This window comes from Anabas testudineus, chromosome 5 (assembly GCF_900324465.2).
Source record: "Anabas testudineus chromosome 5, fAnaTes1.2, whole genome shotgun sequence".
NCBI lineage: Eukaryota > Metazoa > Chordata > Actinopteri > Anabantiformes > Anabantidae > Anabas > Anabas testudineus.
The window spans coordinates 21,523,230-21,543,300 of NC_046614.1; the positions used below are offsets into that span (position 1 = coordinate 21,523,230).

Genomic DNA, 20,071 nt, shown 5'->3' on the forward strand with positions numbered 1-20,071 from the left:
TTTCACATTGTCTTGGTCTCTTCTGCCCTTGAGATTTCATCAGAACACTGGTTGACAACAAACTCTTCATTTACATGCATTTCATTTCCAAGCCTCATACATATTTTGCATATCTTCTGGTGAAAATAAAACATGCACATTCTTTTTTTTTTTTTTTTTTTTAAATGGTAATATCCTTTATATAGAACAGCTGATTTAATGTAAGTAATCATGCACTTACATCTCACTAAGATGCAAAATAGTTTGGCTCCCCAGTGAGAGGCGATTAAGGACAGAGGCTTTTGGCTGCCTGCGAGACTCTTTGCTGTGTAATCCCTGAATAATGTTGAACTGTTGAAAATCACCAACATGAATAATACCACGCTTCTGACTGTTGCAGGAAAATTATAGATTCAAGTGTATTTTTAAAAAAATCAGTTTTACCTTTTATATTAGACTGACTGGGGAGGTGAAGGAAATGTAATGGATGTTGAAACTGTTTATTCTCAAAAGCATCAAGTGCAATGAGAGGAATCGAAAGAATGTAAATACAATCCTGCCTAAAAGACAAACATAATATATCTCACAGCGAGGGAGGAAATATTAAAATTGGCATTCAACTATGCCGTGTACTGTTTTAGCAGCTCACAGATTAAAGCTCATTACGATGAACAGTGGGGAAAATAAATCATTAAGGTCGTGCAGAAATGTAAACCATCCTGGAACAAAACTGTACCAATAACATGCAAATTACAGTGTATATGCTGATTCTCTGCCATTGTTGAGACTTGTTATTTTGGGCAAGATGTCGCTCGAGACTTATGCAGCCGCCAGAAAAGCAAAAATCACAGAATGTAACCAGGGCAATGGATCCGACTCTTCAGCATTATGTGAGGTTCATATTTCAATCAAAGAAACAAAGCGTCAGACATAACCAGGCAAAACTGCTATTTGTGCACACCAGAGACATTTATTTGTGTTGTTTAAATTAGGCATTGCACATTAGTGAAAATTAAATTTTATCTTTGCAATCACAATGAACAAGAGCTTACCAGTCTATCAAATGATGTATTGTACATGATGTCTGGTCATGAAACAACAGATAAAACAAGATTAGGAAAAGCTCACAGCAAAGCATTACATTCTTTGTTTGGAGGTTCCACTGAAACACTGAGTATTATTTGACCTGTTTTTGCTTTCTGCAAATACATACATTTTCCAAAAACAACAACAAAAATAAAATCAATACAATATGTCAACATTCACATCAGATTTGATTGTCCCACTTTCCAGCTGGGTTCACCCAGTCAGGCAGACGGCTTCTAAGACAGCAGGTGGAAGGTGCAGGCACTGTTAAATTATAAACAAACCTAATCAAAGTGTCTGTACAAGCTCTTTAATGACATGTAAGCGTAAAGGAATAGTTCAACATTTTGAAAAATATCACTTATTGCTTTCTACTGAAGAGTTAGAGACACGAGCAGATGTGGAAATTGGCATTTGTTAAGGCCAGAAATATAAAAATAAGTTATTTCATTTTGCTGTTTCAACCCGTGTTGAGCTCCTTTGACTGTTTCCCCAAACTTCACTTTGTTTGATGCCAAGCTTTATTCAGATTAAGCAGTTAGTTGTTGTTTGTGTGCTGAACAGACATCTCATATCTGTTTCTTAGACAATGTGGATTGCTAGCAATTTAAGAATTTTTATCAACAAGCAAAACTAAATTCTAGCTAATTAATTATATCTCTGCAGAATCTTAAGGCAGCTAATGGAAAGTTAAGTATTCCCCTTTGGTTAAAACCAGATTTCCAGTATTTATGCTAAGCTAACATCCCCTAGCAGCAGCTTCATATTTACCACACAGACACGTGAGGGGCATTGATGCTCTAACTCTTGGCAAGAGAGCGAATAAGGGTATGTGGCAGAATGTAAAACTAGTCCTTCAAAGTGGTTCTGCTGCTTGTATTCAAATTAAATCTCAGTCAAAACACAGAGGTCTTGCAGGTGGTTTCTTTACATGCACAGGTGAGAATTGCTGTGTCCGTGCTCAGTGTCATGTTAGGATTCAACAAAGGGACGAAAGCATTGGAGTCCTTCCCTTCAGCCTGACCTCTGGAACTGGACACACAGGGATCAAGTAAAATTTTAGGGAAAGGAGGAGAGTCTCTAACTGAGCTGTTGTCTTCTGCCTGGGAGCACAAAAGTTCTCTGAAACACTCCCTAAAGCGTGTGGAGAGCAGGCTGTAGATGATGGGGTTGATTGCAGAGCTGAGGTAGAAGAGAACGCCAGACAGGATGTGAACATACTGATAAATGTTGTGCATCAAGTCTGTCCACTGGCTGATGGAACTCCACAGGAGACGCTCGATGTGGAAGGGTGCCCAGCAGACTCCAAACACTGCCACCACAATTGCTGGAGGAGGAGGCCAGAGAAAGGCAAGAATATTTAAACAAGTTCTCTTTCCTACTTTTCTTTATTTATTTCATGAACCTTTACTACAAAGATCTAATGAGGCAGAGACAGAAAAGCTGCTCAGAGGGGAAAAACCAGGTTCAAGTGCTAAAAAGACTGGACATGCATGTCAGGATCAAGACCAGAGGAACAAAGTATATTTACTCAAGTACAATTTTTAGTTTAATGTTGATACGTTTACTCGTGGATTTTCATTTTAACATTTTAAACCATACAAAATATTGATATGCATTTAAAAAGAGTAAAGCTGTAATTCACAACCTTTTAGGTTTGTGGTTCTTTTTTAAATGGCTGTCTCTTGTTGGGGCCCCTTGACACATTTCAGATTTCAGTTTAGTTCAGTTCAGTTTTCAGTTCCTGTGTTCCACTTAACTCGTTCTAAATAACTGTTAGAGACCAAAAAATATCAAATTCTTTATTATTATTATTATTAAAAAAGAGAAATAATTTTAAATTATATAGAGCAGTACGTGGAGCAGTCCGTTTTATTTATTTTTTCATTTATCTTCATTTGTTGCTTTTCCAAATGTATGATGTCATTAACTGATAGATTTACAGTGTTGGTCTTTAAGGGGCTTGCTGGACCACAGATTGAAAACCACTAACGTTCAATAGCCAGTTGTGTAAACTGTACTCAGTCGTGTTGTTTTATAATGACGTCTTTTAAAAAAACATAAAAATAGAAATTCTGTGTGCCATTATTCTGTTATTACTCAGCAAATGTTGCATACTGTGACTTTAAACCACCATCCACAAAAGAAGGAAGCCCAAAGAACAAATACAACAATTTAAAAACCAATTGATGTGGAATAAAAGATCAAATATTTAGTCTTGTGCACTTGCAGTATATAAAAGCCCACACATATTCACAAAGATGTAAAAAAAAAAAAAAAAAAACATATCAAAAATAAATATTTTTTTATTATTGTAGAGTAATTTCACTCCCTGTCAGTTACTGGCTGCACATGATGCTCCGCATCATTTGCTGATGGAGTGCTCTGGCATTCCTCTCTGAATAATGCATGCATAATGCTGAACAAGGTGCTGCAGACACAGGCAGTTTGGCTGTTTCTGACGGTGGACATATGGCATCAAGTTAACCAACCGCTTTGTTGGAAGACTGGTGGCACTCCAGGCACTGACAGGATATTTATAAATGTGGCAAACATTTATCACTTTGTTGTTGCAGAGAGAGAGAAAGTGAGTTGGTGTGGTTTGTGTGTTTAAAAGCTCCTAACATACAGATTTTTTTTTCCTTTTTCCATATTAACTAAAGCTTAAAAACATGAAAAGTCATCTTATTCTACACTGGTGGAAGCAGATTTATTACTGTTATTTATTATCTTGTTGCAAACCTTCACTGAAACAATTTGATTTTACACTAACTAAAATATATTTTTGCATATTTTTACATGTACTTCCACATTTTCTATCTCAGTCTGACACATTTCATCGGTTTATATGAGCAGTGAGTACATGTGAGTTTGTGTCAACTGAGCTTTTGGATCAAACTCAGCATTAATGATAAAGGGTGTTATCACCCAACACTGTAGTTCTTCTCAGCTCCGTGGAGCATTTTACAGCTTTTGTTGCTCATCAACATTTCCAGCATGAAGCAGGCGTCTGTTTTCAGCCAAAAAAAAAAAAAAAAAAGACAAAAAGTACCTTCTCAGCACCAAATGGTGGACAGATATAAACAGCGACCAGCTGGTTGAACTTAACAGAACATTTAGCATCAAGGCCAATGAGAGAAAAACTAGAGCTAGAGGAATAATGAAGCTGCACCAACTATTCATATAGATTTATAAATAAGCAACAGTTTGCTAACACAGTCGTCATATTAGTTTTATAAAACAGGAATTTTGTGAGTTATTTGGGCAATGAAATTAAGTAATTAACTGTGCTATAAATGCAAACACCTGGACTTTTAGTATATTGATAAAGAATATGAGCAAACACTGTTATTTGTCTGCACTAGAAGATTGAGGTATGGGCAAAATGAGCAGCTGCCCAGGGCAGCGTGTCAGTGGATTTGCTGTATTAACCAGCAGTTGTGGGCAGATTTTGTATGACGATGTAATTCGTGACTTTGCATCAAAGTCAGGTTTTAGATGGCAGCTGTGCAACTTATTTGTTTGTTTAAAGTGCAATATTGTGATAATCTTCTCTTCTCTTTTTGTTATACAGGATTTGTTTAGTTAGATTTGTGATTTTGTTAGCAACAGGTACAGTTTAATACAGTAATTAGTTTCTGTTTTGTATTTTTTATTTAGATACAACCTGTTTTTTCTTGTCTTAATTACCTCTTTTGAATATTTATGTATATATTGTTATATTTATATAGTTTTATTTGTGTAGGTTTAAGTGTCACGTCATAAAAGTGTGAATAAAAGGTGAAGTGTAGTTTAAGCTAGAACCACTCTGTCATCAGAATCCTGTTGTAATGTTAATTCTCAATGTTGCATGATTGGTTTTTTTATTTTCATCAGGTCTCTACCGACTCAAACTTGGTGAGAAAAGTGCAGATTAAAACATAAACACATTAAAATCTCATTGAAAAGTACTAGTAGTGATTTGATTTTGGCGTCACATAAAGAACCTGGATGAAAAAATAATATTTTATGGCCTTTAAATTGCTCCTACTGGACTCCCAAATACTTTACCGCATATGTTGAAAGTTTTCAGATGATCAATTAACCGATGATTTAGAATTACAAGTTTGTACAAAGAAATAAATTGTCTATAAAACGTGGAGGTAAAGTTGTATGTGAAATCTCATCACGCTCCGAAACTTAGAGGATGTGAATTAAAAGCACTCTTCTCAGAATTCAAATGATCCCTGCAAAGACCAGACAATCTTGTGTCATTCAGAACAATTAAAAGTTTCTAAGGGAAGAAAGGAAAAACACTCACAGAGCATTTTGATGACCTGTCTCCTGCGGCCGTTCTCCATGCTGATCTTCCTTCGTGTGCTGCCACTACAGTTCTTTCCCAGGCTCCTGCTGGGCTGCCGCTTTTCTCTGCCCAGGTGAAGGCCCATCACCAGGTACAGCATGCTAATCACCACCATGGGTACGAAAAAGAAACACACTGTGGTGATCTGCATGACCATGTTATAGATCCACAGGGGTTTCAGCACAGTGCAGATGGCTGACTCCTCCATTCTCTCTGGAAGGTAGAAGATGCCATGCAGTGAGGTGTTGGGGATGGCACAGATCATCGATACCACCCACACAATGGTGATGACCCGCTTTGCATGCTGGTTAGTTGACAGGTATCGTGTTTTGAGCGGGTGCACCACAGCTATGTACCTCTCCACACTCAGAGCTGTGACGTTAAGGATGGAGGCGAAGCAGACGGTCTCAAAGAGGAAGGTCTTGAAGAGGCAGCCCCCCTCGCCGAATGGGAATGGGTAGTTCTGCCACAGGTCATAAATCTCCAGGGGCATCCCGAACAAAAGCACGAGGAGGTCCGACACAGCCAGGCTTACCAAGTAAAGGTTGGTGGGGTTACGCATCTTCTTGTGCTTTGCTATCACTGCACATGTGAGCAGATTTCCAGATAAGCCAGTGAGAAAGATGAGAAGGTAAACACCGGTCACCGGGAGGACGAAGGGAGACCGTTTAGGACCCAGGATTTCAAAGAGGTTCACTTCAGTGAATTGGTCATTGGTGTAATTCCCTGTGGCATTTAGTGGCATGGTGGTGTTGACACACAGTTTGGATATGTTTGAAGAGCCCTGCAAAGAAAGCTCCATTTCAGAGGAGAGCTGGTCCAACAGGAGCTGTCAGCACATCCTTTCAGGGTTTGTTCAACACTGAGGGCCAGAAAATAGAAAGATGAAACATAAAAATAGCATTTAATTAACGTCCTGTGATGAATCAAAGGTGTTACACAAAACACTTTTCATCTGAGGCCCAAGAATAAATTACACCCTAAATAAAGACTTCAATTCAATTCACATATTTTGCAATAGAACACTTAACGATAACTCAATTCTGAAACTCGGTTATTAAAAAAGTTTGTATTTATTCCCAACTAATCGTTTCACCTCTACATATACCGTATTATAACAGATGGAAGTTTGCAGCCTAAAGGTCTTAAAGAGCAGCAAATGCTTCATTTTCAGGGAAATAAACAGCAGCGGGTAGTTGGCAGCCAAACATTTTCAAAGCAAACCCCTGTTAGCCTGATAATACCTGGACCACCTGGTGCAGAAATGCATTACTCAGAATAAATAAAGACACACTTTGAAGCTGTACACAGATGAATTCAGATTTAGTCACCTCGACCTTAAAAGAAAATGATATTCACTTTAAAACTAAATTACTACTTTTTCTGTTTCTATTCTCACATGAGGAGACTCCAGCTCTTCAACCCACAGCAAAGCATTAAAATTAAACATATTAAACAATATTAATTAATATTTTAAAAAGAAATCTTTTCAGGGTATCATTGACTGTGACTAAATAAATTCCCTATTGGCCACGGCAGATAATAATAAATGGCACATTCCCACTGTGGGTTTGAGGAGAAGTCCTTCTCCTGTCACATTAACTGTGCTCACATCACTCTCATCAGCTGGATAATTGCCATTACGCAGACTGCACTGATCCACGCTGCTGACTTCATCTAAAGGTTAATTATGTTGCCACATCTCATGCATCAAATCCAAGGTTATGTAACTAATACTGTATAAGCTGCATTGTTGGAATTAACCCTAAATACTGTTCTGTATAATGTTTCCCTAATATTTCAAATGGAAATCATGACTCGCCATTTAAATTAGTATCTTTAAGAAGAAATCAAGAGGAATTGATTAAATGTCGAGTGTGTTTGTTAAAATAGTCCAACATGGAAATACAGCGATGATATCTACCACATTTTAACTTAATAAAACATAATAAATAAACGCTCACCTTGACGCTGCTGCTGCGCACGCCGCTCCTCGTTCCGCGCTCTCTGCGCGCTCATGAATGGAAACGAGGAAACAAAACGCGCAAATTAAGCGGATCGGAAACGTTCGCTTTAAAAGTTATTGGACGCGCTCCTGGTCGCTTTCCTGCAGAGGAGAGAGCAGAGGCTGCACAGAGGCGGCTGGTAGCTGCGCTGCAGCCGCGTCCCTTTCAGACAAAGATTAAACTGGTGAGACGTTTGGAAGAGGAGAGAGAGAGAGGCAGAGAGGAGGAGAGAGGGATCATGACACCATGAATTAGCCTCGTTTGTTTACACATGATGAATGGGTTACGTCAAAGAGAGCGTGCATGTGAGCTTTCATTCACAAAAATATAAATAATTAGCTGTGCACATAAGAAATGTTAATACATTTGTGCATGAGCAGGATCAGAGTGAGTGCTGCCTGCTGCCTCACTCATTCATTCTTTTAGCAGCTTCATTTGAAGAGCTGCTGGATTTCCACTATGTGGTTTTGATGTAATATCCTCAATATAGACTGTTACTGTTGGTGAAGGAAGTTTTTCCCTAAATTTCAAGCAGTAGAGTAAAAAAAAATATATATATATATAATGGCATCACACGGAGACTTGCTTTTATTCTTAAATTAAATTTAAGATTCACTCCTGCAGCCTCCCCATTCATTTATATACACTATTGCTAAAAGCAGTAGTGAAGTGAAGCAGCTGATGTCTGCTCTAATCCTTCCTCCTGTTCGTAGTGGCCATTAAAAGATCCATTACTGATGTACATTAAATGTAAGTGATGGGCGACAAAATTCACTGCGCTCGTTTGTGCAAATTCACATTCCCCCAGTTTATCTGGAGTCAATAAGAGGCTTCAGCAGTCGGAGACAGATAAAGTGGATATCTTTAAAAGTTACGTCTTTCTTATAAAGACGTTTTTCCTGTTTTTTTAGTTCGCTGCAGCTGAACAGAGAAATTGTCTCACAAACCACACAGGACTGTTGAAATGAAAATGTAATAAAAAGTTGAAAGATGTCTAATTCATTTAATTAACTCAAACCCCTGTAGCCTTATATTAGGTTCAGATAAGCTTTGAAAACATTTGTGCAGAACAGGGACTGTGGATTTTGTCCTGGATCACTTCTATTAAAGCTGCATTATAAATGAATCTTTTAACAGCCAGTAAACATAAGGAAAGATAACAGCAGGTGGTAGACAGTAATACAGTGTTACCTGCCGCCCATGCTCACCATATGGTGATTTAATTGAATACATAAACACTGAGGAGCATGAAATAATGACAGGACCTCATGCACCCACAACTAGCTAATCACTGTAAAAAGAGACGTTTGCAGTGTTTCCAACCCTTTCATCAAACAACTGTGTAGTCAGGTGTTCATGTGCACAATGAATTACAGTAGGTTTTGCTGCTGCAATCATTCCTCCCGGAAGTTAAAATAGGTCGAGCCTTCCTAATTTTCCCAATGCGCTTCCACTTTAAGAGATGTCAGGCAAAATCTGCAGTCATCGTTCTGTGCAACAATACATTGAAGTGAATGTGAAGGTGATGAGAGTTCACCAGTCTGAGTCAGACGAATCAATCGGGCGGCGTTCAAAGTCTTTGAAATGTGAGATTCCTTCCTGTCCCTTCACTGCAGCTCAGTAAGAAAACACTGAAGATTTGTGCATTTTAAGTTTAATCACATTTTCCAGTACAGAATCCACTTATGTCCAGCTGCTAATCCAAACACACGCCTGTGTGCATGGGAAACAGTTTCGAGTGAAGAGCATCAAAGTTGCTCTTACACCACTTTGAATGACCTCCAGGTGTGATAGTGACACTAAATAATTCAGGTCAAACCCCTAAATATAGGAAACTCTGAATGATGTATAAAGACTGCTCAAAAGGAACCTTATTTCAGGACAGGAACACTCGAGTTGTGTGTCCTCTGATAGAATTGATCACTATTATACAACATAACATGCAGGACAGCAGGTGACGTTAAGTGTTTCACTGTAAACAGCATTTGACCATATTTAAAAATGGCTGTGACGTATTGTATTCCTTACAGCGTCTAGTTTGCAAACTTATTAAAAGAAGACGACACAGTTATCTGAAGCCCAACTGCAATTAAACCAAACAAATCAGCATGATTAACGGCGGTATCAGTAATGTTGGAAGAGTAAGAGCTTCTTAATAAAAACTGTCTACTGGAGGTTTGTGCACAAGTAAAAGAAGTCCTCTTTGTTCGAGTCACATTAACAGTAGGAAAAGAACAACAAGAGCAGCATCTCACATATTTTAATACTTCTTGTTAGTTATATTTTGATACTGTGACTGAGCAAAGTGAGAAATGATGGTAAACATAGCAATGTAAAATCTGCATATATGTTCTGAAGTAACCATCACATCAGAAAAACTAAGTACTTTAACTAAGATGTATTTATTTTTAGGATACTTTGAGAGGAGGAGGAATACTAATGCCACATCGTCATTCTAAAAAGATAGTGAAGATGTATTATTATGGGAACACAAAGAGGTAAAAGGTTTTTTATTTAGCTTTGAAAACCACAGTGGAAGAGGTGGAAAATGTGACGTGATGCAGCTGCTCAGAAAATAAAAAATGTGTGCAGCCTAACTTGTAAACTAAAGCTGTGTTTGTGGAAAACGTATGTATTTAAAAATGAATGAAGCAGATTTCAGTCTGTTCTTTAGGGAAATTCAAACCGCAGCGTGATATAGAGCACTCTCCTGCAGGACTGAGTGTGTGCTCCCCAAACCTTTGCATCCCAGGCTGTGAGATTTGCTGCCAACCACAGAGATGTTTGATTGCACCTGCTTTTGTGGAAAACTTTTTAAAGAGGTTCACTTTGCTGTGAGTTGGCTTCTCACTTCCTTCACAGCTAAAACGTCGCTATCTTTCTAAATACGTCGGAAAATGTAGTTTTACAATAGCTGACCTGTCTGCAGCTGAACGCAGACTAAATTGGACACCGGTGAAGAGCCAGTCATAAATCTAACACCTGTCTGGCTGAAATTCATTGACATTTAGCCCTCGGCTCAAACTCTCTTGGATATTTTGTCCTTTTTCTCACAGCAAAGGTTGCGTGCACAAGCATTATTCGTTCTAAAGCATCGGTTCATACATAATACATTATGTTCTCTCCGTTTAGAATAAAATTTGACCACCGTCACCCCTCAACACAGAGCGGGCACTAATCTGCCCTGTCAACATTTCCGTGTTCATTTTAAACAGAAGAACTGCTGCATTACTGTGTGTATAATTATTCAAGCTGCGTCATTATCCCACGAAGAGCAGATGACCTACTTACTGCAACTCAAACTTCATCAAATATCTCTTTTTTAAGTGATAAGCAAGAAGTTGGGATTCTTGTTAGTATTCAGCGTTAGCATGGCCTTCCTCATTTTGTGTGTTGAATACATAAAGCGTTCTTATCATGCACACACACCATGAAACCGCTGCATACTGTTCTCATTCACTACTTTATCAATAGTCACAAACCTTTGAGGATTTGTTTTGTTATTTACCTAATATGGCTCTAAATTGTCTATTTACCCATTTTTATATACATTATATTGAAGTATAGCAACCTTTGTAATAGAGAGGAACAACAACCATTTGTGGTGTAATCTCCCTATTGGCAGAAACTCTCTATATATCGACTGTTCCTGCTCTAAATTCATGATGAAACCAACACATCAAATCAGATAATACCTGACATTTGCTAACAACAGGTCTAGTTATTAGTTTTTCAATGAGAAAAATGAGTTTCAACTCAATTCATAATTTAATTAGAACACAATTGTCTGAAGAACATTATTTCCCTACTTTCAAAAAAGATACTCAGGAAACAATAACTTGTACTGCTTCAGGTTCAAGGAGTTTGTGTTTATTATGGCTGGTTTGTCACAGCATTTAAATTGGCAAATATGCTGAAAATAATTCTTATTCTTCACAAAAATATCATGTAGAACAGAAAAAACCTTGACGATTGATAATGATAGTATGTAAACCTTCACTGAAAAGGAGGAAAAACTGTCATTACTTTTAGTAACTGTCATGTTACAAAAGTACTACGAATGTCAGCAAAAAGAATAATTATAAAAAGTATTTTCATTTAATCACAAATGAGACTAAAACTTTAACTAACATCTGCAGCATTATACTTTAAGTTGTCATTATCATATATTAAAGGAATTAAAAAATGAAACTGGGGCTCTTAGACTTTTGTATTCCACTGTACATAAATAGAAACTTAAATGGACAAAACACAATCTCCTTAATTATAGTAACATTAAGGAAACATTAGTCATATCCCAGGGCCCTGAAATTATTCATGTTCATTCATGTTTTTTTGGGTTTTGTTTTTTTTACGGTGCTTAAAACGAAGTGCAGCAAGTTTTTACTGCATTTTCACAGAAAACAGCTGCTGCAAGATCAGTGAGAGCGACTAAAGTTGCAGTATATAAGTCCAAAGCAATGAGCTGGATTAAGCTGTAAAGATCTGCGAAGCTGAGGGAGAGTGATGACCTGGGTGACGATTTTCTGAGGTGCCCTTTACAATAATTTATCTCCGGCGTGATACAAAATGGAACAAGAACAAGTTATGATTAACCAAAACAAAGCAACTGTAGCAAAAGTGTAGAAACAATTACTGTGCTGGAAAATCATAATGAATGTGAAACACAGTCATGGCAACAAGAGGCCAAGTGAGAAGCCTTTGATAAAGCACTGAGTCACCACTATTGTTATGTGCCACTAATACTATACAGTTTCTCAGTGTCCATAATGGAAAAACATAATCGAAAATAAATTGTAACAGTCTATTCACCATTGTTCTGCAATATCTCCCGTTAAAAACACGTTCAGTTGTAGCTAAGCTAATGTAGCCTCTCTTATGCAGAACTGCAGCTGTCAAACAGGCAGATGTTCTTCCAGATATCAACAGATGTTGCCCTTGAGACCTGACGTTACCAACAGAGGGCACAACAGTTCAGCTTGTGATGCTGACTGCAAACACAGAGGTGTGTGAACACCTATCAGCCACAGCATTTACACCACCTGGTGGTGTCTGTGCAGGACCATTCGCAGCAAGCTGTGATGCACTGTGCGTCCTGAAACCTGTCGATCGTAGTCAGAACATACGATATGGTCCCAACAGGTAGTTGGCAGTGGTGGCAATAACAAGCATATCTGACAATAATGGAGGTTGTTCCAACAGTATATTTACACCCATGACATTTTTTTTTCAGTGGGGAATCAGGAAAGTTTAAGTACATACATACTCTTGGCCATGCAGTCCAGTCAGTCTATTCAGTTGTTCTGTGCTTTGACACACTTGTATCTGTTTCCAAATGTGTAAACCCGATGGTACTTATGTAGTAAATAGCAGCCAGATAACAGTATAATCATCTGCTATTGAGGTTTTTATTGAGGCTTAGGGCAAACACTTTCAGTTTTTGCTTGGTAAATGTCCTCCGTGCTGGAGCAACAGCAAAGCTCGCAGAGAAACATCAAATTTAAATCCACAGTTTATGTCAAAATGGAAATAAACGTAGTCAGTCGACACAATGCACTGAAGTTACAGCAGCGTTATTCATCTTTCACGTGTCCTCTTGCAGCAGTTCCTCTTTATCACGGTTTCCACCAGTGTGTATGTGGATGGGGTCTGAAATGTACATCAGAGATATAAATCAAAAGAGCTGTGCTCTTTGTTTTGAGGTGATGATTTACAGAAAAACCATCAGAGTAGACAGCGTGAAAATATGTATACACTCAGATCACATGTACATAAAACATAAAACACGTCTGGCTTCCTTCATAAAACTCTGCTGTTGATGGTATCGTGTGAGACTGAGGCACGTTTTATTCAGGACAGCCGTCAGCTCACATTCTGTAATACCTTGACCTTAACATCAAATGCTTTAGCCTTTTTACTTTTTCAATTGCATGACAAGCTCAGTCCCCAACTAAATGAAATTACTCATGTACTGATGGATCGACATTACAGTCACATAAAAGATTACATTTCTACAATTCACCTCACCTTGATTTGAAATGACTGATTGGATTTTATTCCTATTTTAGATTGAGAGACGTGTGCGTGTGCTAGAAACACACACAGACAGACATTATAATAGAGCAGAGCTGATATGGATGGAACGATGCAGAGCACCGGATATGAAAGTATAATTAATATATAACTACACACTCCCATCCATCCCATCCAATAAGCAAATGTAAACGATGGTTGTAAATCACTAAAAAATACAAGCTAAAACCATTAATAACTGATAGAGATACTTTGATTCAGTTATGTAATGACCATTGTCCTTTGATAGCTGATTTCAACACCCCTGCCTTGATATCGACCTTTTATTGTGTCTTAAGATCATTTAATTTAGAAACAGATGAGACGGCTTAATAATTAAATGACCTTATTATTAGAGGGTTTTTTAATTCTACTGTAAATAAGTTTTAGATCTTCTGTGTGTATATGTGTGATATGTGATATAATAGCAGCTGGATAGTGTGGTGGGCAGTGGGAGGCCGAGGTTTGAATCCCGCCTGTGGTCTACCTCCATCAGTCAGATGGAAGATACTGATTGACTTTGTATTCCTCCAACCCACCCTCATCTGAGATGGTATCAGAAAACAGTCAGGACAGTGGCCCTTGATGACTGGATTTACCCAGCAGTGTGTTAGCAGCTTGGTGAGGCTGCACTGAGACACAGCAGTAATTTGGGGCAGTAAAGGTTTATCCATGATCAGCCTTTAGCACAGGCACTTCACCAGAGAAGAAGCTGTATCTCAAATTATGTGGCTGTACTTCACTTGTAGCTTGAATCGAAGCCTGAAGTGATGTCACCACACACCTCTGATAGCAAATTATCATCTCTTATGTTAACAGGAACAGTATGCCTGTATGACCTTTCAATATCTTTTACAAAGTACTTTAAAAACTCAATTTTTGAAGCTTGTGACGGCCTTTTGACTGAAAAGCGTTGGATGATTCTCCGTTGGGTTTGGACATGCTTCAGGCTCGTGGTGTGGAGTGTAACTGGAGCAAAATCGGTGCAGGGAAAAAATAGCTGCTCTGCACTGTGTCCAGAATCCACCTGCTCGCACTCCACTCACATGCTCTGCACCACACAAAGGTCAGATGTGTGGTGATGGCTGCCTGATGCATGCTTTGTTTGGGCATGGCTTCACAGTGGTCATGATGTTAGACTAATGGGGATGAGATGGACATTATCTATGACAACAGTGCACTTTTTCTGTCTTCATGGCAGTATTTAGAGGGTTCAGCATCACGTTCGTGGACATGAACAGAAGTTCTGTTAACCACTGTTTGATTATTGATGTATTTACTGTACTGCCATGGTCTGAACGTGCTGAACGTGCAATTTGTCATGTTGTTATTGCTCAGTATGATTTGTTTTTTATGTTTTACAACCTGTTTGCATTTGTCACGTGAAGCAGCTGTGGATCGCTTCGACTGATTATTAGAGGCACTAAAGTCTTGACTTGAAATGCTATATGTGCTACCCTGTAAGTGGTTTCCCTCCTATTTAATACAGTTCTTAACCAGAGAACTCCTAAATACATTTTAGTAAAAGTTATGATTTATTTTTTTAACTTTAGAAAATAATAAAGCTGTAGTAATGACAGGATGCTCCACATACGATGGGCCCCTGTAAACCACAACTATGCTCAGAGCCCCCAAAATGCTAAGCCTGACTCATACATCACTAAATTGTGCACATGTAGGTCATTTTCCACCAATATTCAAACAAACATAAACACACTGCAGTCCAGTTTTACATGGTACACGTGCAGCTTCACTCTAACTGTATTATCTAATCAGCTCAACTAGAGAATGAGTTACTTCGTGTAATCAGATAAACATTGCTCTGATTGTTTTGTGCAAGGCATGTACTGGTACAGCTCATTAAAAAAAAAAAAGACCCCTTAAAACAACTTGTAAAAAGTTGTTTTAAGAAAAGATTAGAAGAAAGTCTGATCAAGCAAACTTACTCATGCACTTTTATATTTAGCAAATTTATTTCATGACCTTGTGTCGATGTTTCAACCCAGATGGGAAACCACAGGACTAGCTCAGTCTTCAAGGTAAACTATTGTTTATTACAATGTGTGGGTGGAGTATAATCTTAAGTGTAACTTTTATAGCACCGATATCAAGAATTATGATTGTCACACATCATATATGTATGTAAGCCACTGAATGACGGATGTACTGTAAAGAAAGTATATTAAGCCGTTTCTAGGTGGATGTAAGGAGACAGAAAAGTGATGGGAACAGTGGTGACACTAACCAGAATGACGTCCAGCCTGCAGGTGACATAAACAACACCGATTTATTGGTGAGGACTAAGTCAGCCGAGTGTAAATCTGACACTTTAGATAAATCTCCACAAGTTCAGTACGCAGGACCGGAACTAGTCGTCTGTGTCAATTTACAGCTCCGTAGTAAAACTGCCACTGTTGACCCTAATAAAGGGTGTAAACTCAAGTGCTACAAGCATGAGTGCTGTGATTAACAATGAGACGATCAATTTTCCACGCCATACCCAGACCTTTAAGTATTAATATAGCAGATCGTGAGCAATATCCATAGATAGTATTTATTAACATATTCTTTTATATATATTTCTTAAAGAAACTTCACTACTGTACCTATAATAATGGGTCCAGCTGTTTATTCGAGGATCGTTGTAGTGTGATAACGTCATTTTTAATCATTAAAACATTCTGTTTGTGTTCCTTTGGCATCTCTACATCTTTTTCTATTACTATACCACACGATAAAATCAGCTTCATTTGTTTTCTTAAGTGAATTGCCATTTTAGTGTAGTTGTTGTTTGAGAACAGTTCATCATCTATTTATTGGCCGCACTGTGACGTATCACGTTTGACAGGGATGATTTGTGGACAGCTTCAGACGTGAGTTAAGTGTTTGCTTTGCGAACACAAACAAGGCTCAGATAAGAAGTCACATATACCAAAATCCTGACACCTGGTTCATTTGATATATCTCAGTTTTATGTACCTGACCCCTGAATGAGTTTATGCTTCATCAAACACTCAGCTTCAGGGAGCGTTAGTAACTCCTGGATGGCACTTTGTAAACGTCAGTTTTTCCCAGACAGTTCAGGTTTTTGTTGAATGTCCTCTTACAACTCACACTGTGTGTTTTTTCTAAGGTGACAGAAGATGTGGGCTTATTGGGAACATTTGATGCCTGTTTGTGTCAGACTTCTTTTTTTTTTTTTTTTGTACTTTGTCTGGAGGCCCAAGTTACCATAGAAACAGCATCGTTTACACACAGCGACAGCTAGTCTGCTATTAGCCATTAGCCCTGCAAACCACGGACCTGCTCCCAGGAGAGAGGCCTAAAATTCATCAGAAGCTGAGTGAGCAGAGCTGGAGTGAAGCGCTGAGTACAACAGACAGGAGCTTTCCCCAATAACACGAACGAGTCACAGGGACCTGATCAGTGACAGAAATCTAACAGACCATCTCACCTCAGAGCATCATATTTTATTATTTTATTAATGGTTATATTGCCTTATTCTGACTTTTTGAACTATGATTTTGGTTTGATGTCGTTTTTAATATACTGCTGTGTCACCTGAATTTCTCCTTCAGTTCTTTAATAAAGTGTTACCTCACCTTACCTTATTTTATCTCAGGTAGCTTAGCATAGATATTATAAACAAGGAGGAAAAGCAAGAGGCTATGTCTAAAGATAACGAAGTCTACCTAGCAACATAAAAATGTGTAAAAACTATGACTGAGCACTTTTCAGACTTCATGCTGGCTGCAAACTATAGTTCATATTTATATTCATAGACATATGGCATCAACATTGAAACACAAATATTTGCAATGCAAAATGTAAAAAAAGCTCAACAGCCATCAAAAAGAGGTTAACTGTGATACTGGCATACAGCAGTATGCAGGGTGTGTATATAAATGAATGAATCCAAAGACTGGGGCATTTGTTGCATTTCATACCCCCCTCTCATCTCCCATGTTTCAGTCTGTTTTTATAAAAACTATCACATAAAGGCAAAAATGTCCCAAAAAAGCATTTTTAAAAAACAAGAATGTTTGGCAAAACTATGAAAAACCATTATCAACAGTCATTTTAAATAAGAGTGTTTGAGTTTATATTTAACTTAAATTACATCTTGGATGATAACAGGGGTTTTCACATGATAGCAGCACATGAAATGAAAAAATATCCAGTATATATAAACAGCGAGGTTATAGCAGTGATCATACAGGTAATGACTGTACAGAGCAGCTTGAGGAATTAGTTCACAGTCGACAATTTGGAGGTTATCAGTTTTAATATCATTTAATCGCTGATAGTAGATCATTGTGTTTCTAGGTGCATTTCAGCATCAGCAGTTTGTGAAAATCAGTAAGTTGAGGGAGAATATGTTAGTATTTAAATGTCAATCAAGCCAGAGGGTTTATTATAGGCCTCAGCTTCAGTCACTCCCACTTTGACATATATCTATTATCCTACTCGGAATAAAGCTGCCCATTCCTGGTTTTCTCATAAAGGTTGAGTGACTCACAGTGTGTTTGAAATCACGTTTTGTTCCCGTAGAGTTGCAGCATTCGTACGGTAAGTGGGGCCAAAGGTTCTGAATTAACGAAGAGGAGCTGCATTTGGTTTGGACGCTGCTTTAAATAGCACAGTTTCATGCACAAACTAGCAAAGTAAGCTGTTGACCCCCCAGCACCAGTACTTCCCATAGTTCCAGTTGTACTGCGCTCAGCTCTACTGTGATGTTTGGTCTTTGTGTGAATTAGTAAATGTTTTCTCTTTCCCCTCGCTGCTCTCTTCACCTTCATCTCTTCTCTTATTCTCAACACATCTGGTCAAAAGGAACCACGGGACACGTTTGATTAGCTTTGATTTTTTTAACACATTATTTTTCTCTGATTATTGGATCAAAGTTAACTCGTTAGTTCGACAGCCTCAGGTTCAACTAACACATCATTTTCAGACATTTTTACACCAAACTACGAAATGAATGGCATGTTGGTTTTAATAGAGAGTGTTTGTCTGTGAAATGTTTTTTATTTACATCTGTAGTTACGTTACATCAAAGCATGAAAATGCTGAGTTTTGAAACTTTAATTATTTAACACATTTGTTTTGTCTCTTTGTCTTCTGTATATCACACTGTATCACCCACACATTTCTGTCAGACAGCCTCCTTCTTTTTGTGGCAGCCTGATCGTAAAACACTTTACACTCTGAAATGAAGATTACTGATTAACAACACAATCTTAGATTTAATACCACTCCCACTGCCAGGAGCCAGGAGCCAGGAGCCTATCCCATCATTATCTTTGGAGAGGTTGCCAATCTGTCTCAGAGGTGACACAGTCAACCATGCACAACGTGCTTGTCCTTAAACTGTGCAGAAACCAGAGCATCCCTGAAATGCAGACTTCAAAAGGTGTACAGGGTTTCCAGAGCTGGTAGAACAGTAGCTGATGAACCCCAGTATCAGTGGTTTAACTCTAAGTTCCTTGGAAGAGACACTGAACCCACAGCACCATCATCACTGATTCTTCTTCTCCTCCTCTTTCTTCTTCTGCTATTATTATCATTATATAAAAATACCAAACTGTATTTATCACAGGTGTTTTCTGTCCATGCACGATGGTGAAATCCTGTCCAGCTCAGTAAACATCACCTTACAGTTCTCTTCAATGCTCGATGAGCTGTAAACCAGCAGTATGACTCTGTGATGTTCCTGTGGTACACTGGATTAATCAAGCGGCCACACTGGTAACAATTGTTGTTTGGATAAATTCATTGTTATTGTAGCTTTCATCATCATCAGCTGATCATTAAGGGAGAGAAAATTGGATTTCGTCATCGGACATAAATTAGAGTTAGACGGTGTTGGTACTGAGATCCACTGTGGTGCCCCGGGTCTGTTAGTTAGACAGACAGACACGTCACGGTCTGCATAACCAATTGTTCAATGAGCCGATTATAAACCTCACAGATCAGCGGCTGCCACACCTTTGCACTGCTGCGTGTGTGGGCGCACGCTTAGCACCATCAATATAATCAATTGATTATTTCACAGCCTCCTGCTGTCCTTGAAAAGAGTGATGATTGTCATGCCCATTGCTGGAAGGTCACAGGTTTGATCCCTGCTGCAGCCGACACGCTGCGTCACTGAAGCTCAGTCCAACATCTCACTGACTCATCCAACTCCAACACTTCGTGTTGCTATTCAACCCACACCCACTTCCTGAAAGCTTTTACAATTGTTGTTCCACACACCCAGAGTCTCATTAGCCTAAAAACCTTTCATGAACTATACCCGTATCTCACAGTCATTAATTCAGATCTAACTGCGCTCAAGGGCTAAATAAATAAACTGAACTCATTCTTTTCTGCAGCAGAAGCAGAAAGCAGCCGTTAATACATGCGGCTGTCTTCTGCATCTCACAGGGGACGGAATAATATTTGCATATAGATTTAATGCTTTTTAACTCCTATTATGTGCAGTGGGGCGTGTTTTTTTTTTGATGATCTGATGATAACAAAGACAAGTATATGACAGGGAGAGTATTGTGCAATGACTTATCGCAGTATACTGTATCATGTTGTG

The 20,071-nt window shown here is 38.4% G+C and overlaps 1 protein-coding gene across 1 annotated transcript; it reads right to left on the reverse strand.

The window, feature by feature from the left end:
* Window positions 1-1,961: 1,961 nt before the first annotated feature.
* Window positions 1,962-6,286, reverse strand: nmur3 (neuromedin U receptor 3). Its single transcript, XM_026349259.1, has 2 exons — window positions 5,366-6,286; window positions 1,962-2,392 (listed from the first exon to the last, which is right to left on the reverse strand). Exons 1-2 carry the CDS (start codon window positions 6,207-6,209, stop codon window positions 1,962-1,964), a joined length of 1,275 nt encoding a protein of 424 aa, XP_026205044.1. The 5' UTR covers window positions 6,210-6,286.
* Between the last annotated feature and the right edge of the window lie 13,785 nt (window positions 6,287-20,071).